This window comes from Gymnoscopelus microlampas, assembly GCF_963454915.1.
Source record: "Gymnoscopelus microlampas genome assembly, chromosome: 2".
Taxonomy (NCBI): domain Eukaryota; kingdom Metazoa; phylum Chordata; class Actinopteri; order Myctophiformes; family Myctophidae; genus Gymnoscopelus; species Gymnoscopelus microlampas.
The window spans coordinates 6,541,329-6,565,496 of NC_139939.1; the positions used below are offsets into that span (position 1 = coordinate 6,541,329).

The following is a 24,168-nucleotide window of genomic DNA, read 5'->3' on the forward strand; positions in this document are numbered from 1 at the left end:
TATATTGAATATGCCCAAATTTGCATATCACGAAAATGACTTTTCCCCAAAATGTATTATATTTACATTGTTGTTTGTTAATGATATCAAACACACTGATCAGACTTTCATGAACCATTTCATCTAAATATTGTGACTTCATAGAATAACATCAAAAACACCATTCATACATGTATGACAAATGCATAAATCCGTCAAATCTTCCTCCAACCATCCTACTGCTAACGGTTGATGGCAATGCTGCTTTTGGACTGGCCTCTAACCTGAAACCTGCCTGGCTTGGTTGTACCTGCCGGGGGTATAACCCCCACCGGTATAGTCCTCAGGGTCACAGAGGCACACAAGCCTCGTAGCATTGGACACTTAATGGCAGGGTCTGGACTGGAGGAGCTACTAGAGGGGGTGTATGCTCGCAATACAGTTTGCCACATGATGACTGGCAAGGCGGTCTCCAGGGCAGTTCGTGGTCATATGCTTGTTGATGCAGCACTGAACACTATGTTGCTGGCTGATGCGTACAATGTGCCAGTCCTAACAAAAGACACAGTCGAGGAAACTCGGATCGAGATGGCGCCTGCCACCGATACTGAGCCAACAGAAGACACAGTCGAGGAACCTCGGATCGAGATGGCACCTGCCACCGATACTCAGCCAGTTGATGAGGAAGTACTCAATACTTTACCAGAAACAGATGTGACAGACTTGACCATATTCAGTGAACTATATGACAAAGTCATGTCCTCTTCTTTGCCGATAGGAGAACTGTGTTCTGAAGAGGTTTTAGAGAGAATCCAGAGTACTCTTGCCAGGAAGATGGAAACCATGAATACAAGGACAGCACAGCTTTGGCAGCAATACATGAATATGATTGATATTCTGCGAAACTTCATCAGAGCTGAGAGGACAGGAAACTAGAGGTTACATCTTCAATGTGTTCACGATATGTTACCATACTTTGCAGCTACTGGACACCGACTATATGCAAAGTCAGCCTATGTGTACCTGCAAATGATGACAGCCCTACCTGAAACACACCCAGATGTCCACAAGAAATTTGAGGAGGGATTCCACGTAGTGAGGCGAAGCAACAGGTATTGGGCTGGACTGTCCACTGATCTCATTATTGAGCAAGTGCTCATGAGAAATGTAAAAACACATGGTGGCCTAACGAGAGGAAAAGGATTCACAGACACAACGCTTAGTGTGGGTCCTTTCAATGCCAGCGTGTGCAAACATCAACAATGCTATGCAGTCATTCACAGGTGTCGCATATTAGACCAGCGACCAACATAAAGACCTGTTCAAGGCCAGGCAGACAAGAGATGTCGGTGACACGCTTGCCCTTCTCACCTACAGTATCTGAAAGAGAGAGATCCTTTCACTGGGGGTGCTCCTTCCATTCCGACATCTCGCCACTCCGACTAGTGGCTTCCGCGTGCGGTTAGGGTCAGGGTTAGGGTTAGGTATAGGGTTCGTTAACGTCGGAAAGGCGACATGTCGGAAAGGCGACATGCACCCCTTTCACTGAGAACCATTCCCTGCACAACATTGCTAATGGCATGACAGCCGAGCAGGGAGTGAATGTTGAGAAGTCAAGGGAGATAGGGTGCAAGATTTTGGAATCTATGATAGGGAAATCAGTGGAAGAATTCACCTTCAGGAAAGCTAACCAAGCAGTGACTCTTGCATCTAGATCAACTGTCAAGATCAGAGGAGAGACAGTAGTTGTGGATCCACAGCTGTTATTCCAGCGTCTCGTAGCAGTGAGAGACCGTTGTGAAGAAAAAAGTAAAAACTGACTCTAGCTTTCTCAAACAAGCTAAGGTGTTCAGCCTGTCAGAGGAAAAGGTCGGAAAAGGAATCATCGTTGCAGCAGGTGAAAAGGCTCTAGTCTCACTGTATGGGGGTGACAAAGATGAATCGCTGGATATGCTGAGACACAGGCGATTCTGTGAGAAAGTATCGAAGAGCACATCTCCAGTGGAACCTCAAACTCTTCCACCAACATCATCAGCTGTGAAGTTCCACAGTCTCCGTGTGTTCTACCAGATCCATGAATGGAAATGAACAAGTGAAAGCATGAGTCCAGAAGACTGGGGATGGCATGCTGTGGTAGATTCATGCCAATAATGACTGATCAGCCTGCAGGACCACCAGAATTACTTAATGTGGTCTGCTGTAGCTGCAAGAAAGACTGCAGCACGAAGAGATGCACATGCAAAAAACATGGACTCCCTTGCACTGCCATATGCGGAGAATGTCGTGGTACTAGCTGTACAAATTCCCAGTTGCCTGATTTTTCTGATGACTAGAATCATACAAAAGGAGTTGAGGATCACGTTTGAACAATAAAATAAACAAAAAACACAAAAAAATAAAAGAATACGAAAAAAACACAAAAAACTAAAAACACAAAAAGAACCTCCCCTGTTGTTGCTACCTTGTCGTGGAGGGGGGGCTTGTGTGCCTCTGTGACCCTGAGGACTATACCGGTGGGGGTTATACCCCCGGCAGGTACAACCAAGCCGGGCAGGTTTCAGGTTAGAGGCCAGTCCAAAAGCAGCATTGCCATCAACCGTTAGCAGTAGGATGGTTGGAGGAAGATTTGACGGATTTATGCATTTGTCATACATATGAATGGTGTTTTTGATGTTATTCTATGAAGTCACAATATTTAGATGAAATGGTTCATGAAAGTCTGATCAGTGTGTTTGATATCATTAACAAACAACAATGTAAATATAATACATTTTGGGGAAAAGTAATTTTCGTGATATGCAAATGTGGGCATATTCAATATATATTAAGCTAATTTGCATATTCAAATTAAGTTTCAGAGAAACTTGTAATACAAACAAGTTTAGTTTTCATGTTAAGATTCATTGTGGAAAGTTTCATTGTGATAGGACAAAAGAAAAAAAAAAGCCCATCAGGGTGTTTAGCTTTCTGGAGGTATTAGCACACATCTTGAATTGATGAGAATTAAACATATTTCCGCATCTAGGATTTCTTAGGACTTTTAGTATGTTGTTCTAGACACCTCAGAGAAATGATATCTGTTGAAAAAAAATCTCTTACAATTAGTCTGACTTTTGGGTCTAAAATGGGCTAGATTGCCTGGACTATAAGCCTGATGGTGCATTCACACGGGCAGATAAAAAGATACATGCTACCATTCAGTTTCAATGGAAACCAGCGACATGAGGATACAAAGATACATCCGACGTTTGTAGCTGTAGCTCTAGCAACAAAGATAGAAAGCTACGAATTCAAGTTGAGCTGGTTCAACTTCCAGATACAAAGATACATAACTACAACTGTAGCTCCGATGTCTGCATGTTTGATGACGTCAACGATCGCGTTGAGCAACACAGATACAAAGCGACAGAACGACAAAGATGCTGTGTATTTTGTATATTTGATCTTTTAATCTGCCCGTGTGAACGCAGTTTATGCCAGCCACCCCCTATTTTTTTCCCCCATGAAAACACCAACAAGGAAATAAATCGAAGTAGATCCGGATTAGATTAAAGTACTTCTTCCTCATCTGCAAAGTGTATATAAGAGCAGCTGTTTCTGTTATTCAACACTTCAACACATCATTCGACTTCAGGTTTGAGATGACTCCTCTCCTCTCCTCTCCTCTCTTTGTTGTCACTTCTCTGTCTTTCAGAAGTATCTCTAACATGTCTGTTTCTTTCTACTGAAGGAAATCATCTCCATCATGATGACCATGAGGATGCTGAGTGTGTCTCTACTTCTCGGTGCTGGGATGGCTCTGACTGCTGCCGCTCCCGCAGGTGTGTGTGTGTGTGTGTGTGTGTGTGTGTGTGTGTGTGTGTGTGTGTGTGTGTGTGTGTGTGTGTGTGTGTGTGTGTGTGTGTGTGTGTGTGTGTGCATTACTGATGTCGAACTAAAATCAAATTGTTTTGAGTTTGTTTAAAAGGAAGTTCTCATATTTATGCTGTTCAGTATCACTGAATGTAATTGCGGTCCCATATTTGGATGAATAACAACAGTGTTGCTTTTAAACAATTGACTACAGGTTTCTGTTGTCTTTTCAGCAGTCGCCAAGGGATGTGCAAAATGTCCAGATGGATGGAATAAATTGTTTGGTAACTGCTACAAATATGAAAAGGCTAAGATGGCTTGGGGTGATGCAGAGGTAATTAGAACGAACTAAAACATGAAATACACAACACATTTTGTCTTTCTTTCGATCTATATATCTATCTGAATAATATTATTTCTTGTCCTCTGTTTATATTGTTCTGTAGAAAAAGTGTTTGTCTCAGGGTGGAAACCTAGCCTCCATGCACAGCAAAACAGAACACTCCTTTCTTCAGGATCTGATACAAACCAAAACTGGTGCAAAGACTGTAACATGGGTCGGTGGCTACGATGCAGCACAGGTACTGTACATGAACCTTTAATACACTGTTTGATGATACTTTACCTTTACACTGATGTACACTGTGTACCTGTATGTCAACATACATCTGATACACTACACACTGTACCTACTGTATATGTCAACATACACCTACTATACCACATGGGGTCATGACATTGTCAAAGCAAGGTATTATTAGTTATATTTACTCTTTATTTTTACTCCTTAGTATATTTGGGGATGAATAATTTGGACTTGTGCTGCTTACATTTAGGTCAAATATAAAGGAGTGAAAGTAAACATTTTCAAAAATATTTTTCTCTTGAATTTTTTATCCATTTAAAAAATGAATGCATGTTATATTTGTTTAATTTCCACAGAGAGACATCAATAGATTTTGTTTATTTCTATTGGACAAGCACTTATTATTTATATTTTACACATTTCAATTACGTTCTGATTATTTAAACAATAACTCTTCATATATAAGACTATATGAAGTACTGAGTAGCGGAGTAGACTTTTCACAAGACACTTTCTTACTCTTATTCTAATTATATGAAAGACTACATTTACAAGTCTTATGTTCTGTTTGTCTTAACGTCTCAATAATGCGTCTCATGTAAAAGTTATGATCTACAAAATGCATTTTTTTCTACCTTCATTCATTCAGGCGGACAATAACAAATTAAGTATTATTCACCCCTTCCCCCCTCTCTAGACAGAGAGGGGGGAAGGGGCAAAATAAATGAATGAATAAAACTATAAAGAAGCTTTGTGAGTTGTTAAATGGTGACATGCTATATTGTATTAAATGATGTGGTATAGGAAGGTGTTTGGCTGTGGAGCGACGGCAGCCCAATGACCTTCACTGAGTGGAACAAAGGACAACCTGATAACCATCGAGGAAACCAGGACTGCATGATTCTGAACTGGAGAGGTAAGTCACAACACGTTGAATTCAATTCAAAAGACCCACTTAAATGTACTTACTTCTGTCTAGAGTAGACCTGGATCTGTACTTGGACCACTCTTTTCTGTATAGGGTGTACCAAAAAATCCTAAAGGGGGCGTCAACGTGTGTAACTTGGTAGCGGTGGCTACCAAGTACTTAAGTAATTCTTTTAGGTATTTGTGCTTTACTTGAGTATTTCCAATTACCAATACTTTTACTTCTACTCCACTACATCTCAGAGGCAAATATTGTACTTTTACTCCACTATTTGAAAACTTTAGTTACTAGTTACTCTTCAGATATAAATTATGAAACATACATTAACCACTTCAGCCCTATCTTATACCTCGGCTATTTGAAAATAGCCGATCTACAAGCTCACAACGCGTCGCATCAAAACGCGTTGTGAGCTTGTAGATCTGCTATTTTCAAATATGTTAGTACTTTTACTTTTGGTACTTTAAGTATATTTTGATGCCAATACTTTTGTACTTTTACTCAAGTAAATTTAGAATTCTGGACTTTTACTTGTAACAGTGTATTTCTACATTGGTACTTTACTTTTACTTAAGTAAAACATTTGAGTGCTTTTTCCACCATTGCTCTTGAATACATTGTTAGCCTCACACTGTATTCAATCTTGAAGAGGAGAGCTGCGAGCCTGCGACATGTGAACAGCTTTCTCATAGACCAGCCACACATGTGCAGTGTGCACTGATCACTATGTATTCGGCAAAGAAGTTAATGTTTACTAATCTCTCAAGAACAGATTCTGCCCTGCGGTGGAATCTGTCGGGGGGGATCGTCATAACGTGTGCGCATTGGCTACAAGTGGGCGTGCCTTCAGATCAGGAAGCAGGCCGCGCTTTACCCAATCAAATGTAGTGGGCGGGATTCACGTGTCCATCCACCCTTCCCCCCTCGAAACTAGCCGAAACTAATTTAACAATAGCGTCCTCGGAGCGGACAAAACCACGGAAAGATATTCACATTTTAAATGACTCTTTCATCATAGAAACAAGTGGGCTTATAACCAAAACCATCCATGTTCTGTGGGAGAAGTGGTGTTAGTGTTCCGTGTAGAAATATTGTTAGTGGGAATGAAAACGTAGTCGCACCAACCGGAAGTGATGCGCTGAAGGCAGACATGAAACCGGTGTTTCCCTGCGCACTAGGCTTCCATTTGCCTCCGGCCAGACCCCACAGACAATGATCACAAACAGCAGAGGTCGCTGTTTTTCATTTTCTGTGGGGTCTGGCTACGCGAGACTAAATGTTTACAAACACAAACCACCATCACTCTCTAGTCTTAAGCAGTCTGACCCCTCAAGGGCTGTAGCGTCGAAAAGGGGAAGTGGCTAACTTTTGGTGACACGACGTTGGTACACCTTATACACCATGTCTTTCCCTAAAGTAGCTGATCTACAAGCTTGCGTTGTGAGCTTGTAGATCTGCTATTTTTGACTATCGTTCCGCTCAAATAAATAAATAATAAATACATAAATATAATTATTGCTATAGAGTGTTCAGTAACAGAAAATATATTGGGATACCAATTTTATTCAATCAGGAGAGAGAACTCTAAGTCATATAGCTTAGACAGTAGAGAGGCCGTCTGGTAATCAGAATCATATCTATGTGTTTATAACGTGTCCCTGAGCAACACAACCCCTAGTCACCCATGAGCAGCCATCAGCTGGGTGAAGCTGAAACTGTATATCTTTTCATGAATTAAAAAGGTGAACAATCTCATACAGGATAACAGGATAAACAAGTGAAATTGAAACAGATGAAACCAATAAATGAGCTGACCAGACTGGAACTGGACCGCAACTTTTGAACAGTTTTTGTGGTGTTCTCTCTCTCCTGATTGGATGAAATGTGTAACCCACCTGGAGATTTATATCCTTCTTACTAAAGAGCTGGAGAGACAGGGAGAATCCTGTTAACTGAACAATGTTCAGTTACTGAAAAATAATACTTAATGTGGTCTGTAAACTATTTTAAAGCTCAACTTTATCTTTCTATTCAGGTACACAGGGATCGAACCTTTGGGACGATATTAGTTGCGCTGAGAAATTTCCCTCTATCTGCCAGCTGAAGCCCAATGAATAACATGGAGATTACACACATGCACGCACAATTACGCACTATTAAATGTTATTACTTGACACAAACGTCACATAAAATCATCATCATGTGTGTGTGTGTGTGTGTGTGGTGTGTGTGCGTGTGTGCGTGCGTGCGTCCGAGCATGCGTGCGTGTGGGTGTGTGTGTGACTCCTATATCTATGAAAAGTGCTCATATCCACTATACTGCTTTGCTATCGCTGTAACGCTACTGAAGAAATGAAGAGACAAGTGACAAGTTAACATCAGATGGACAGTGACTCTCAGGTGACATTAACAGTGACATTAGGGTCCCGTCCAAAATCACATACTAACATATTGTTTACTAGTGTGCCAAATGATGTCCACCATTGCTCAAAACAGCAATGGTGGACTCCAGAGAACAACAGTCGTCAGTAATAACCTCTCCAATATGTCCAATTTAAGTGTACATTTTAAGTGATATGGATATGTTTGACTTTGCTGTTAGATATCAAGATTTAACAATGTAATAAAGCAGGGACAGGACAGGTTGGCTGAAGTTTGTGCTGGTGGCGAGGGTGTGTAGTACCTCTGCTTTGTCAACAGATGGGGTGGTTTCATAACCTCCAGTATGTCTGAAGTGAATTCCTAATGCTTGGATAGTGAACAGTAGGCTGAACATAGTAATAGCATACTGTCAGTATGTAGTGGTAAGTTAGTATGTGGTTTTGGACGCAACCCAGGTCTTGTGTTGATAATGAGAGGAACATGGATGGAACAGATGGTTTGATTTAAGCTGCTCATAACTTGCTTCAATGTTTTTACTTGCATCAATAAACAAACAAATACATCTTCATTGAAATAATTCTGTCTCTCAGTCATTCTGAGCACATTGTACATTGTTGTACTGTATTCTGGTAATGGTATTCAAAAGTTTTAATTTTATTTCAAAGACCCCTAGTTTGGTATGCATTGGGCCACAGACCATCATGACTCTACGCGTTCATTTGGTTCCATTTGTACACTCTCTGAGTTACAGGCCCTTAAGAGTCCATTTGGTTCCTATCAATGCTGGGGGACCCCTGGAAAATCTATCTATCTGTAAATACTGTATCTGGAGAAAATAGGACAGACTTTCAGAATCAGAAACTTTATTGTCACATCACAGGTTTACAGGTGTAAAGACGTGGGTGAAATTAGTTTTTATGCAAAGCTCCATCCTTTTTTGTTGTGTTGAGGGAAAAAAAGAAAGAATTCGGGACAGGAGAGCAAGGGGGGGAAAATATACAAAAATAAATAAATAAATACATTTAGGTAAGGAGAGACAAAAATAAACATATCTTCATATATTGTTATGGCCTGGCTCTAGGCCACAACAAATAAAGGGGAAACAGGAGAGCGTTTTAACAAAAAATGTGTGATTTTATTTACAAACATAATACTATGATATAATAACAATATAATGACCTAATAACAAAAATGCAAACAATGAGGTAGGCATACTGCAAAATAATGCAAACATAATGGAACACAAAGGCTCTCTGTGTGGCCATGCCCAGGTGTGGCCCAGGTGGAGAGAGAAAGAGTACTGGAAGGGCAGGTGTTTTATACTGTTGGAGACAGTGGCCAGGTGTCTCCCCTTCCCCTGATTACCTCCAACTCCACCCTCCAATCAGCACTGCAACAGAGAACTGTTAATACAGACCCCCCCCAGGGGGCCGTCACAATATTTATGAATACTTTATTAGACAGAACTACATACACCAGCAGGTACAAAGCCTGTAAACCAGACGAATCTGCCAGTGAAAATCCGCCCCTTGGAAATGCAGGTTCCACACAGAGATTCCAGATATTAATCTGGCTATGTCAGGCTAGCAGGTACAGTAAGTACATGATGTTAGACATAAGTTGCAAGGTGGTAACACTTGGGTGTAGGTCCACATTAGCAGCAGGTCTGTACATAAGATTAGACATTACCGCCTAAAAGTGTTCATAACAAATTGTCCGGGTCACATAGAATGGTAGTCTGCATAGGGCGGTAACTTTCACAGGTAAAATCCACACGCTAGATCCACAAGGAAAAGAAAAGTGCATGACCAGCCTAGTGACAGGCAGTGATCAGGCTTTGTTCAACAGTCAGCAGCCGGGTGGAAGCTGTTCAGAATCCTGGTGGTCTTGGCCTTGATACTATACGGTAGGCTTCCTTGCCTGGCTGCAATAATAATACGTTTTATTTATAACGCAATTTACGTTTTTGTAAATTATAAAGTGCTACAGGGTTTAAAAACAATGGCAAAACATAACAAAGGCAAGACAAAAACAAAAGAAAACCCTAAGAAAGACCTAAGAAAAAACTAAAAAGACTAAGCAAAAGCTTTGTTATAAAGGTATGTTTTGAATCAATTTTTAAAAGCATCGGTAGACTGTGGGGCTCTCAAATGGTCGGGGAGGACATTCCACAAGTACATAGCCTGGAAACCAGACGAATAGGCCAGTGCAAATCCGCCCCTTGGAAATGCAGGTTCCACACAGAGATTCCTGATATTAGTCTGGCTATGCCAGGCTAGCATGTACAGTAAGTACATGAGACAGACTCCAGTGACTTTCAAATTAGAGCACTGCAGAGGGCAGGTGTGTGTGTCGGTGTCCAGCTTACGCTCGTTGACGCTCGTTAATGTTATAGGCATCAAAGCAATTATGCTTCTGCACTGTCAAATATGCCAACATCTAATCTAAGATTAGTGGGACTCATTCAAATGACCACAAGTGAGTCCCAGGACTCACTTGATTGACACTTTATTGATTTTTTTTAACAACATCACTGTATTATATTAGATTGAATAGATAGATAGATTATATTGATATTATAGCTATTTTATTTGATTAGATATGTGATGTTGTTACCTGACAATTAGTTGACTTTTGGTGAAAAAGCCTGCATATATCTGTAAATCGGATATCGGTAAAAAAGTCAATATCGTACATCCCTCCAAAAAATAAAATAAAATGAAATAAAACTAGAAAAAGTGCTCCTCGGAGCACAGGTCTCCGCCAGGTCAGGTAGGTTAGTGTGGGCCAGCAATGTTCAGAATTCGCCAATCAGGCTGGAAAGTGAAAAATCAGGCGGATCGGACGGATCCGTCTTGATTAACTAAAGAGATCATTTGTACTGATTTGTGTGATGTTTGGACAACATTTGAAGGAGTGATATAAACTCTATATAAAGACTATAAAGAAATGGGCCTCCTGGTGGCGCTATAATAGGGCAATGTTGAAAGGGTGGCATTTGTGGCCTCAACATAGTGCAAATGTGCATGCAAAGTTTCACCACAATCGGACGCTGCTTTCATGATTTGTTGAAAACGGGCCACTCTTGCAAACTTTAGATGTCAATCTTAGCCCCTGAGGATGGAATATGACAAATCTAACGGCTGCTGCTGTCGGCGTCATGGAGTTCACAAACAAGATCTCGCCAAGTTTCTCTTGTTCTATGGAAGAGGTCAGCTTGGCTGTAGCGAAGGTGGTGGGAGCGGCGAGTGTAAAGTCTGCTGCCAGGATGAATGGTGGAGTGGTGATTTTTGTGGACAGTGTGGAGAAAGCAAACACTGTCGTTGTGAAAGGCGTGGTGATAAAAGACACGTTTGTGTCAGTAGCGCCCCTCACTACACCGGCCACAAAAGTTTCACTGTCAAAAGTCCCTCCGTTCATAAGAGATGAGCTTATTGTGGAGGAGTTGACACGATATGGGAAAGTTGTGTCACCAGTAAAAAAGATGCCTTCAGGCTGTAAATCGCCTGCGTTGAAGCATGTGGTATCACACAGGAGAACGGTTTTCATGATTTTGAATGATAAGACCCGGGACATGAGAATACATTTTAAAATAAACGTAGAGGGGTTTGATTACACTCTTTTTGCCACAACAGAAAGCATGAAGTGTTTTGAGTGTGGGGCATTTATTTAGATCGTGTCCAGACGTACAGCCGTCCACTTCAGCCAGTGCTGCTGGGACGAGTGGTGCGAAAAAAGGGGGCGGGGCTAACCCATGGGGGCAGCCAGCTGCTGGGGGAGAGACAGAGGAGGGGAGCAAGGATGGAGAGGCTGTGGGGCAGGAGGATACAACTGAGAATGGACAGCAACAGAATAGTGGGGGTGAAGGAGAGGGGGTGTTTGGTGGTGAATCTATAGCAGATGAGGTTACTGGGGACATTGGGCCTCATTCAGCAATACATTCGTAAGTTGTCTTCTTAAATTTCTTCCTAAGTGAATTCCTAAGAGAAGTCGAGTCAGATTCATGAAACGTTCTTAAAAGGCAGAATTGTTCGTAACTATGTTCTTGATGATGATGAATCACAATCCTCGTAACTTGAAGGGGTGTGCCAGTTAATCCTAATTACCATAGGGAGCCTCCCCACCAATCCCCATATAAGGCATGACTGCATGGCTCTGCCTGCAGTCACACCTGTGTGTGATTGCTGCACACAGAAATCACAGGAAATCACACAGAGAAATAAAGTTGAGAGAATGTAGAGTAAAGAATACCTAAACTAAAGCCTAAAGATGGTGGAACACCAGACTCCAAACATAAAAATAAATAAATATTTCTGTGGAGGTACTTCTGAAGTGAACAGCAAATTATTTTATTTAATTAATGAATGATTTTATTATTTCTCTCAAATTAATCAACATATCACCACTCGACATCAATGTAAATTTGCTGAAATTAGCTGTTAAAAATGTTATCCATATTTCATGTTCAGGAGTAGCGTTAGTAGTGGATATAAAACATTTTAGTACTGAAAGCTGGTGGGTGGATATAGAGGGTCTTTAAGGTAGCAGCTGCTTGGTATGTAATGGGGTGGAAATAGGGGTGTGGTGGGTGATATGGTGGTGCAAGGAGGGGTGTAGGGGGGCTGTGTGGGGTATGGGGATGGGTGTGACGGGTGGGTATAGGGGGGCTTTCAGGTAGGAAGGGGACTTGAAAATGGGGGTGTGGCGAATGTCGGGATATGGGGGTGGGGGTATGGGGGGGGCGATGAGGGTGGGTTGGGTGGGGAGTTATGGGGTGGGTATGGGGACCCCCACCTGAAAATATTTTCTGCTAGGGAAATGTTTTCAAGATTTATCAAAATGTTTCGAAAATAGCCGATCTACAAGTTCAAAATTGACAGTAATGGGACGCGTTGTGAGCTTGTAGATCAGCTATTTTCAAACAAAGTATAAAATAGGGTTAAAGTGATTAAACTGTTCCTTGTTTGCTGTGGACCCCCTGGAACAGCTTCAAGGACCCCTGGGGGTCCCCAGACCACACCTTTGAGAACCTTTTTTGCTCTAAAGATATGATAAAAATATTATTGTAATTTAAATCCTATATTATACAACTGTAGAATTGAAGAAACTTCGAGAATTAATTATTTTTGCACAAACATATCACACTTAAGAACTCAAAGCCACCCTAAGAGTGCTCTCTAGTATGCGTAGATTTCTTCTTAACTTAAGAACAAATCACAGCTAAGAAAACATTTGTGAATGCCAAAATCTCTTAAAAAACTTCTTAAGTGGGTCTAAGAACAAATTTGTTCGTAAGTACGGTTCATGAATCGGGCCCATTGAGAGTGAGGTTGTGAGCACTCAAGAAGACAGCGGTCTTAGCGCCAGTCAGGAGGGGGAGGGGGGGAGTGGTGCAAGGGGTGAGGCTGGAGTAGAAGGGAAGGTGGCAACGGATGTGGACATGGGTGGTGGAGAGGACAGTGTAAAGGTGGTGGGAGGAGAAAGGAAGGCAAAAAAAATCTTGTCTCCACCAAAACCAAAAAAGGTGACAGAGGATAGAGGTGACAGTCTGGCAGAAAAGGGAGATGTCATTTCTGATGAAAGTTCAGACACTGAGGTTGGGGGTGGGAGAATGAAGCATCAGAGGAGGAGCCAATTAACTATAAGTTGGCAGAAATGAAGCAGTTTTTGAAAAAAACAAAAAATGTGAGGGGGGTTAAAGTGGCAAGTTTTTTCCCTCGGAAAAAATCATTCATTGAATCAGCCAAGTCCAATATGAAAAAAAGAGGTAGAGGGGCTTTCACAGACCAAGAAATGTATAGGGTAAGAAAGTTTCTACAGAAAGTGAATCACAAAATGGTAAATGATGAAAAGAAAACAGTTTAATTTTGTTTTTGTTTTTTTATTAGTTGGTTCATACTGTCAATTTGGGTGGTTGCCGTTTTTTTTCAAGCAAGAGATTTATTGGTTAAGAAAATTGGTGCAGAGTGTTAACACAGATTTGGAAATTGGACATTTATTACCTAAAAACATGATGGTGGTGATGCCTTTGGGTTCCTTCGCTGTGCTGGGTCCTCTTTTTCATTTAGTTTTGTCTGTAATGGACACGAAGATGCGTTTTTCTGGTGGAATGTCGCCAGGTGAGGAGGAGGCTTTTTCTAAGGCATGGACTCCGGTGAACTGGACAATGATGGAGCCTTCTATGTCTCTATGCTGGGGCTGGATGACTGGAGAATGGTGGAGCCTGCCACATGCATACTGTGGTTTTTGGAAGGACCGCTGGTTGGTGGGGCCAAGATGGACCCATAACACAGTCCAACAGCAGGACTCACTCACAGACTGTGTGACAGCGGTCAGTGGAGTGGAACTGTTGGATGTAGCTGGTCAAGTCTCGGTGGATGTACGAGCAGTAGCTGATCTGCTGGGGCTGATATCAGTTTACTAAATGGATTGTGATACGAGGCAATGGTTTGAAACCGCAGTTGAGGAGAATCCTTTCCCAGAGAAGGAACTGTGTATTGACTCAAAGGGCTGCTGGGGAGGCCTAATGGATATACAACGGTGTCAAAACCTTGACTTATACTGTACTGTTGATGACAAGCTACTGTGTCGAAGGACGGACTGGGTGTGGTGGAGGAGGACTCAGTGTAGGGAGGGAATTCAGAGGCAGTGGCATCATTCTGTAACCCTCTGTATCAATGTTTATTTTTTCTATAATGTGACAGGATTGATCTGATTTAATGTTGGTGAAATGTTGCAGCGTTTTTAAGGAAAAGTGCCTGAAGCATATTTTTTTTTATTATTATACTTTATGTGAGAATATTTGAATGAACATATTGTATAGTGTGTGTGTAAACACAGGGCTTGTTAAAATAAAGGTTTTATAAAAAGTCAAAGTCTCTCTCTCTCTCTATATCTTGTTCCATCTGTGAACATAAAGTTGAATATCTACTGTAGTTTTGGATAGACAATGGTCTAATTGTACAGTACAGTACTCAAGTACTGTACTTACAGTACTCAAGTACTGTACTTAAGTACACATTTTAGGTATTTTTTACTTTACTGGAGTATTTCATTTTGACCAAGTCAGTGCCCAATATATTATGGTCCTTTGCCTGCTTTTGGGTGCCGACCTACTGGTTGAGAAACAGTGCCGTAGAGCAAGGGTCTTCAATGTTTTTTGTTTCGTTTTTGTTTGTTTTTTTGTGACCTTTTTCATCCCGCCGGGGAACTTGTTTTTGTGTGTGTGTGCGCGAGAGTGCGTGTGTGTGTCCTACACACATGCAGACATAGCTGTTACCTGCAGTATATAGTATATAGTATGTCATTCACAAAATGGTCAAACCTGTCGGTAGCGGACTATTTGTAATACCATTCTTAACTATAAAAGAAGGTTTTCAAACTCAGACTGCATTGAACCTTTGTCTATAGCTGAACATACACTCAAACCACTCATAAGTCCTATGATCTGAACAACAAGGTGCGACTCAAAGACAAGATGACGCTTGTTGTTGCAGTTCTGTTTCTGGCTGTAACAGTCCACTCAGCTCCTCGTTGTGACTGTGAGGAAATCTACAACGTCTCCACAGAGAGTGGTGTGGACACCATCTACCCCACTACTGCATCTGTCAAGGTCTACTGTGACATGGACACAGATGGAGGGAACTGGACAGTCATCCAGAGAAGAGTGGACGACAGTCTGAACTTCTACAGACATCTGGGCTCAGTAAAAGGCTGGGTTTGGAGACGTATTAGGCGAGTACTGGCTGGGACTGGAGGTTGAGGCTGAGGTTGTGAACCACTCTGTTACATAGTATATATAGCCTATATATTTTGAATAACTTACAGGAGTTCTTACTGTATGGTGTGTGTGATACAGACCCCCATCTGAAAATATTTTGTTCCAGGGACCCCCCAGAAGAAAACATTTGAGTTACAAATGTTCGCTTAAAAATATATACATGTTCAAAGGTTTGCACACATTTTCACAATTTAAAAAAAATTAGCAGATCTACAAGCTCATAGCACGGCACTCGGTATAAAAGGTTAAATTTATTGTGACACTATATTAACACATTTTGCTGGGGAGTCCCTGGTACCCCCCCAGGGACCCCTGGGGTCCCCGGATCCCACTTTAAGAACCAATGATCTATGGTGCTTATGCTGCCTCCCTGTCATCTATGGTGCTTCCTATGGTGCCTCCCTGTCATCTATGGCGCTTCCTAGTTCCTATACCAGGTTGCAATCAGCTAAACTATTACTATAACCAGTTGCTGGTTGATGGTGGCCGTCAGGCCGAACCAGTTCCAGTTCTCAGATCCTTACCTGCTTTTCCAACACCGCAGTAGCAAAAGTCGTCGCCAGAGCATGTCATGTTCGTGGTCACCGTGATGGCAGTGCACAAGTCACATTTGTAGCAGTCCAGAGCATATACTGTGAGACACACAGACACATAAGAGCAGACAAAATGTTGTTATTAGAAGAACAGTGATTCAACATTATCACACTAATATTTGTGTTGCCAGGGTGACCTCTGGCCTGTTTGAACAAGGTGTAAATCTAGGACGGTGGTTCGAGGTCAGGGCAGTGGTGGAGAAAGTACTAGTAAATGTTTTACTTAAATTATCAATACTGCAATGTATAAATACTCTGTTACAAGTAAAAGTCCGGAATTCAAAATCTACTTGAGTAAAAGTACAAAGGTATTGGTATAAAAATGTACTTAAAGTACCAAAAGTAGAAAGTATACTCATTATGAAGAATGTCCCAAATGGATAAAAATCTTTTGAAAATGGCAGATCTACAAGTTCACAATGCGTCGCACCGCTTGTGGCCTAGATCGGCTATTTTCAAATGGCCAAAATGAATATAGGGCTGAAGTGGGTAATGTCTTGTAATAATAATAAAAATCTACAAAGTATAACTAGTAACTAAAGTTTTCAAATAATTGTGGTGGAGTAAAAGTACAATATTTGCCTTTGAGATGTAGTGGAGTAGAGGTAAAAGTATTGAAAATTGGAAATACTCAAGTAAAGTAAAAAATCCTCAAAAGTGTACTTAAGTACAGTAAATGTACTTTCCACCACTGGGTGGAACAGCGCACCTACTGTAGGGGTACAAATACCCCTTGGGGATGATTGACTCAAAAATGGTGCATTTTATATAGCGCTTTTTATCCAAAGCACTTTACATTGATTGTGCCATTCACCCATTCACACACACATTCATACACCGATGGCGGAGGAAACCATGCAAGGCACCAACCTGCTCATCGGGAGCAATTAGGGGTTCAGCGTCTTGCTCAAGGACACTTCGACACTAACTCTAGGGGAGCGCCCCAGCCCGGGATCGAACTGGACACCTTGCAGTTTTCCAGTTCACTCTACCCGGCCACTCTACCCCTGAGCCACTGCCGCCCCGGGGTCAAACATCCATTCCATATAGATATGTCCATTAGTGTTGGATGGAAATAGAACCAATAATTGTAATAGGTAATAGAATGAAAAAGAAAAGAAATTTAGGAGAATCGTCAACATGCATGATTGAGGGGGTACCATGGGCATGGCACAAGGGGTACATAAGACATAAAAGGTGATCATTTAGGTCAGGGGTTTTCAACTGATTTTGACCCAGGGACCACCATACTGACTAAGAGCAACCTGGGGACCACCACTATTACTACTACTACTACTTACTACTATAGCAGATCTACAAGCTCATGTACTCTGTGTCGCGCTATGAGCTTGTAAATCTGCTATTGATGTGATGTGATTGATTGATTGTGATGCCATATTAACACTTTTTGCTGGAGACCCCCTGGAACCCCCCCAAGGACCCCACTTTGAGAACCAATGATTTAAAGTTCACCTGTTATTGAGCATGTGTGGAGTAATGGCACAGGCAGTGGAGTAGGCTACTTTGTTCATATAGGTAACACAATCACAATGTCTTTTTCTCTGGATTCCTTGGACTAGCATATCGCAAACATGCCATTTTGCTAAACACACTTTTTGCTCCGCCACAGATGCAAAAAGTTGAACCGAATGTCGTAGAAACGGTTTTCTCAGCTCCTGACGTGTGCAGCTCCTGACTTGCACAGCCCTAGGTAGGCCACCCAGCCAGGCGGAGATATGCATGCCCTCTCCAGTTATGCCTACGTTATGTGGTTTAGCAATATTTCAATAGAATAATCAAAGAAAAGCACAAAGCACATTGTACAGCGCGATAAGGTCATTTAGATCTCATGTGACTGAGTGGAGAGATGATAAGAACCAGGATGCAGTGGTTTAGTGTCCAGCAGCCAGATTCATACACATCACAAGAGTACAAAACAGTTTACTAAGCGGTACCAGGATGTGTGCCAGCCGCAGCGACGCCCATTGCAAACAGCGCCTTATCTGTCCTGTCACGCATATCAAACTCAACTCACTCTCTGTGAAGCTGAAAATAGTATTAGATCACTCTTTAAATACGTCTAATGATAATAACGTCAGGAGAAAGTTAAAGTTATTATTTTCATTGATCAAATCTCTCTGCTACTTATTTGGATGAAGGCCAAAAACACCCTGTCTTGCCTAACCTGTACGCCTTTCACGCAGGGGCGTCAATTGGGTATGGCAAGGTATGGCAGGTGCCATACCTTGGCTCCCAAAACAAATGAATGGTGAATAGTAGCCTAATGCAGGTGTAAAACCATTGTGTTTGTATTGTGTTATAAGTATAATACATATTTTTCTATGCATTTCGGAGGTTTAGGGGGGTTTGACTCCCAATTCTTTCCTAAGTGTCCCTTATTTTAATCTCTGGAAGTTGGCAACCCTAGTGTGATATGAAATGTGAGCTTACCATAATCACAGTAATCCTTAATCATATTCCATCATATTCAAGGGCTTTTGCAAAGAAATGAGACAGACTCCAGTCACTTTCAAATTAGAGCACTGCGGAGGGCAGGTGTGTGTGTGTCTGTGCCCAGCTGACGCTTGTTGACACTCGTTAATGTTATGGGCATCAAAGCAATTGTGCTTCTGCACTGTCAAATAGGCCAACATCTAATCTAAGGCTTTGTTTTCAAAAATGAGAGTATTCGCGCACCCAAAGCGCCGGCTCCATGTGGAAGAAACGTCTAAACGATTAAAAACTTTCGCGGATACACCTAATAACGTCTCCATGTGGACGTGGCCTAAGATTAGTGAGACTCATTCAAATGACCACCAGTGAGTCCCAGGATTCACTTTATTGAAAAACCAACATCACTGTATTATATTACATTTATTAGATAATACATTGATATTATAGCTCTTTTATTTTTATAGATTATGTGATGTTGTTACCTGACAATTATTTGACTTTTGGTGAAAAAGCCTGCATATATGGGTATCAGTTGATATCGGTATCAGAAATTAGGAGTTGGACCAGAAGCATTTCACGTGACGAGAGTGGGACGGGGAGGGAGAAAGAAGGCCGCTCTAAACAAACTGCAGTTTACACAAGACGACAAACAATGGCGGAGGCGGGGGGTTTGATGTCAAAACCCAGGTCAAAGATTTTAAACCCAATGCTGATAGGGAACCTGAGAATGTCAATGAGGTTATTTGTAAACTGTGTCTGGATAAGGCGCAAGCATCTGGAGGCAACACCTCTAATTTACGGACTCACCTGCTATCGAAACACAAGAGTGAGGCTGCAAAACTGGGTCTGATTCAAGGGCACCAATACTGTGGGTGCCTCGGGGCTAAAGCACCCAGGAGAAATGACTAGCACCCATCACAAACTCATCACAAAAAAAGAAAAAGAAAAAAACTCTGATATCTACATTTCAGGGAGTACATTTTTTGTACCAAATTAACCAAATTAACCGCATTCAAGTAACAAAACCCCCCCAAAAAGGTAACAAACCCGAAAAAAAACAACCCTGGTCTTATTACTGGAAAATCTATAGGCCAAATGATTCACACAAACCATTGCTGGAGGATTTGTGAAAGGCACTAAATATAATATATAATATAATAATATAATATAATCTCCCCCGACAAATCAAACTCAGCTTCTTCTACGCGACAGTAGAGTCCGTTCTTCTCTATGGCAGTGAATGCTGGACCCTGAAACCAGCCCTTGAGAAGTCCCTGGACGGGTGCTACACCAGGATGCTGCGTGCAGTGCTTACCATCAGCAAGAGTGCGCATGTTACCAACTGTATGAGGGAATACCAAGGGTGAGCGAGAAGATTGCTGTAAGGAGAATGAGACTAGCAGGACACTGCCAAAGGCACCGAGAGCTGCCAGCCAGCAAACTGGTGCTGTGGGAACCAACACATGGGCACCGGTCAAGAGGACGCCCCACACTAACATACGTGGACACGCTCAAGAAGGATGCAGGAGCCCATAGCACCAATGAGCTGGCCAGATGTATGGAGAATCGGGATGACTGGAAGCAACGATGGAGGGCTCGTCTGAGGACGACCTAGAGAGAGAGACTAAATATTAGAAGGACATTGTGAGGTGTAAATGATGCACTGACGTGGTAACCAGTTACTGTACATCTGCAAAGACATGTCATTCAGGACAGTTGAAAAGCAATCTTTCACAGATGTTAGTCGTGTACCTCCATAAAATGAAACACAATTATAACTGTTGTTATAGAACTGAAGGAAAGAGAAGGAAACTAGTCTGGGTGTTCATGCTCTCATTGCAGGTTGATAAAGTCATGCTGTTGCAATACTTTCCTCACGTAAAGTACAGATACAAAAAAAAGTACCTAAGTACAGTACTCAAGTAAATGTACTGAGCACCACTGTGGTTCATGCAGATGTAGGATAAGCCTATAAGCCACCCCCTATTTTTTGTTTTGTTTATTGGGCTATTTCATTGTATTTCATTAAAGTTCATAGTAGATTTCACTGTAGTACAAGTTAAATAATTAAAAAGCCAAAGTTCATGTATAAGTGTATTTCAATGTTGTTATCTTGTTATATCACTGTGTTCCATTCCTCAGTTCCGTTCAGTTCGCTGGGCTCATTTAAAACAGCCCTAAAAACTCATCTTTCTGGAGGCCATAAGAGGAGGTAGTACCAGTTTCCCGGTAGACAGACGACCCCCCTCACCTTTTTTTGTATATATATATTTTTTTTCCCATGTTTTTTTGTTGTTGTACATATGTGCTATTTTTTTCTCTGTATTTTATTTGATATTTGAACTGTTTGGCTGCTACTACTGTATATATGTCTATGAAATTAATTCAAGGACCCCAACGGAAACAAGTCCGCAAGGTATTTTTGGTCGGACCTTTTAAACAAAAGTATTATAAATGTAAATGTGTTGTTTTACATTCTTTTGCTTAATACAAATGTAAATCAATCAATCAATCAATCCTGAATTGAATATTGAATTGCATCTGTTTTTTACAATAAATGCAATGAATCTCTGTATGTAGGCCTATGTACGTCTGTAATCCACTGACTCTGTTGGCAGAGGTAACAAGGAACTAAATGCATATAAATGCAGAGAGGGGTTTCCCCTCAGTACCACCTGCTAATTTGCATTCTGTGTGAAGTGTATTTAAGAGCTGCTGTTTCTGTTATTCAACACTTCAACACATCATTCTACATTCTACTTAAGGTTTGAGATGACTCCTCTCCTCTCCTCTCCTCTCCTCTCCTCTCCTCTCCTCTCCTCTCCCCTCCCCTCCCCTCCCCTCCCCTCCTCTCCTCTCCTCTCCTCTCTAACATGTCTGTTTCTTTCTACTGAAGGAAATCATCTTCTTCATCATGATGACCATGAGGATGCTGAGTGTGTCTCTACTTCTCTGTGCTGGGATGGCTCTGACTGCTGCTGCTCCTGCAGGTGTGTGTGTGTGTGTGTGTGTGTGTGTGTGTGTGTGTGTGTGTGTGTGTGTGTGTGTGTGTGTGTGTGTGTGTGCGTGTGTGCGTGCGTGCGTGCGTGCGTGCGTGCGTGCGTGCGTGCGTGTGTGTGCGTGTGTGTGCTACTGATTTCAAGCTAAACTCAATTTGTTTTGAGTTTGTCTAAAAGGAAGTTCTCACATTTACGCTGTTTAGTATCATTCTCACTGTAATTGCGGTCCCATATTTGGATGAATAACAACAGTGTTGCTTTCAAACACCTTAAAGGTTTCTGTTGTCTTTTCAGCAGTCGGCAAGGGATGTGCAAAATGTCCAGATGGATGGGATAAATTGCTTGGTAACTGCTACAAATATGAAGGGGCCAAGACGGCCTGGGGTGATGCAGAGGTAATTAGAACGAACTAACACATGAAATACAGTACAAAACACATTTTTTCTTTCTTTCGATCTACAGTATATATCTATCTGAATAATATTATTTCTTGTCCTCTGTTTATATTGTTCTGTAGAAAAAGTGTTTGTCTCAGGGTGGAAACCTAGCCTCCATGCACAGCAAAACAGAACACTCCTTTCTTCTGGATCTGATATCTGATGCAAAGACTGCAACGTGGGTCGGTGGCTACGATGCAGCACAGGTACTGTACATGAACCTTTAATACACTGTTTGATGAAACTTTACCTCATATTACACTGATACTGTACCTGTACTGTATGTCAATCTGATATACTACACAATGTACCTGTACAGTATGTCAACATACACCTACTATACAACATGGGGTCTGTTGTCATGACATTGTCAAAGCAATGTATTATTAGAATATGTTTGCTCTGTATTTTCTGAAGTATTGGAGTTCTGGAGTATATTTCTTAAGCATTATTTTCTTCTTCTTTTTTTTCTTTTTTTTTTTTACTCCTTAGTATATTTGGGGATGCATAATTTGGACTTCTGCTGCTTACATTTACTGTAGGTCAAATGTAAAGGAGTAAAAGTAAAAGTTTTCAAGAATATTTTTCGGCTTGAAATTTTTACCCATTTTGAAAAAGAATGCATGTTATATTTGTTGGTTATGTTATATTTGTTGCACTTAATTTTAATATTTTGTATTGATTTTTTCAATTACGTTCTGATTATTTAAACAATAACTCAGACTATATGAAATAACTGAGTAGTTGAGTAGACTTTTCACGAGACAATATCTTACTCTTACTCTTACTCTAATTATATGAAACTAATTTTACTTTAATTGACCACAGGTTTTGGCTACTCTACCCACTTCGGGACATTGTAAATACAATGCTTATGTTCTGTTTGTCTCAATAATGTGTTTCATGTAAAAGTTGCTGTATTTTTCTTTTCAATAATTCTTTCCTACCTTCATTCAGCCAGGCGGACAATAACAAATTATTATTTAAGCATTATTCACCCCTACCCCCCTGCAGAGAGGGGGTAGGGGCAAACATAAATGAATGAATGAATAAATCTATAAAGAAGCTTTGTGAGTTGTTAAATGGTGACATGCTACATTGTATTAAATGATGTGATGTGATAATGTCCTCTAGGAAGGTGTATGGTTGTGGAGTGACGGCAGCCCAATGACCTTCACTGCCTGGCACAACGGAGAACCTAATAATGTGGAAGGAAAACAGAACTGCATCGTTATGGGTAAGTCACAACACGCTGAATTCAATTTAAATGACCCCCTTAAACCGCCTGGACTTAAACTGGACCTGAGTTGTCTCTGTACTTGTACAACTTTTTTCTGTATACACCATGTCTTTGCCCAAAGTAGCTGATCTACAATTTTGCGTTGTGAACTTGTGGATCTACTATTTTTGTCAATTGTTCCGCTCAAATAAATATATAATAAATAGATAAATATAATCATTGCATAGAGTGTTCAGTAACAGGGGTCTCCTCGTCTCTCCAGCTCTGCAGTAAACAGAAAAATATATTGGGATACCGATTTTATCCAATCAGGAGATAGATCTCAGGGGTAGTCATATAGCTTAGAGAGTAGAGAGGCCGTCTGGTAATCAGAATCATATCTATGTGTTTATAACGTGTCCCTGAGCAACACAACCCCTAGTCACCCATGCATGAGCACCCATCAGCTGGGTGAAGCTGAAACTGTATTTCTTTTCATTAATTAAAAAGGTGAACAATCTCATACAGGATAACAGGATAAACAAGTGAAATTGAAACAGCTGAAACAAATAAATGAGCAGACCAGATTGGAATTGGACCACAACTGATGAATAGATTTTGTGGGGCTCTCGCTCTCCCGATTGGATGAAATGTGTAACCCACCTGGAGATTTATATTCTGCTTTACTAAAGAGCTGGAGAGACAGAGAGACTCCTGTTATCTGAACAAACACTCTATAAGAGATTTCTATAACAATATAGAGCTTTAATATTTTAACACAATGTTATATCACTAATATCACCTTTAAGTAACAAGTCAATATACTACGGTACTTAATGTGGTCTTTAAACGATTTTAAATCTTTTATATTTTTATCTTTCAGGGGATCTTTGGGACGATTATGATTGCGCTGGGAAATATCCCTCTATCTGCAAAAAGCCAGCTGAAGCCCAGTGAAT

The 24,168-nt window shown here is 41.1% G+C and overlaps 2 protein-coding genes across 3 annotated transcripts; both read left to right on the plus strand.

The window, feature by feature from the left end:
• Positions 1-3,603: 3,603 nt before the first annotated feature.
• LOC311064194 (ladderlectin-like) lies at positions 3,604-24,166 on the plus strand (the record flags this gene model as incomplete). The annotated part of the gene is made up of 6 exons (XM_084084012.1): positions 3,604-3,613; positions 21,451-21,544; positions 21,848-21,948; positions 22,071-22,196; positions 23,125-23,227; positions 24,093-24,166. Exons 2-6 carry the CDS (start codon positions 21,469-21,471, stop codon positions 24,164-24,166), a joined length of 480 nt encoding a protein of 159 aa, XP_083940138.1. The 5' UTR covers positions 3,604-3,613; positions 21,451-21,468.
• On the plus strand, positions 3,718-8,304 carry LOC311056617 (ladderlectin-like). Of its 2 annotated transcripts, none has more exons than XM_084073382.1 (5): positions 3,718-3,800; positions 4,065-4,165; positions 4,278-4,412; positions 5,222-5,333; positions 7,381-8,304. In XM_084073382.1, the coding sequence occupies exons 1-5, from the start codon at positions 3,725-3,727 to the stop codon at positions 7,461-7,463; spliced, it is 507 nt and encodes a 168-aa protein (XP_083929508.1). In that variant the 5' UTR covers positions 3,718-3,724; the 3' UTR covers positions 7,464-8,304. The 2 variants fall into 2 exon arrangements, with proteins under 2 accessions (XP_083929508.1, XP_083929509.1); XM_084073383.1 differs by having other exon boundaries at positions 3,723-3,800; positions 4,068-4,165.
• Positions 24,167-24,168: the final 2 nt, after the last annotated feature.

Bases quoted from the DNA above. Each gene is read 5' to 3' on its own strand.
- LOC311056617 (XM_084073382.1), top strand. From the start codon at position 3,725: ATGATGACCATGAGGATGCTGAGTGTGTCTCTACTTCTCGGTGCTGGG. The intron at 4,413-5,221 runs GTACTGTACATG...GATGTGGTATAG, and splicing joins GTGGCTACGATGCAGCACAG to GAAGGTGTTTGGCTGTGGAG. The intron at 5,334-7,380 runs GTAAGTCACAAC...CTTTCTATTCAG, and splicing joins CATGATTCTGAACTGGAGAG to GTACACAGGGATCGAACCTT.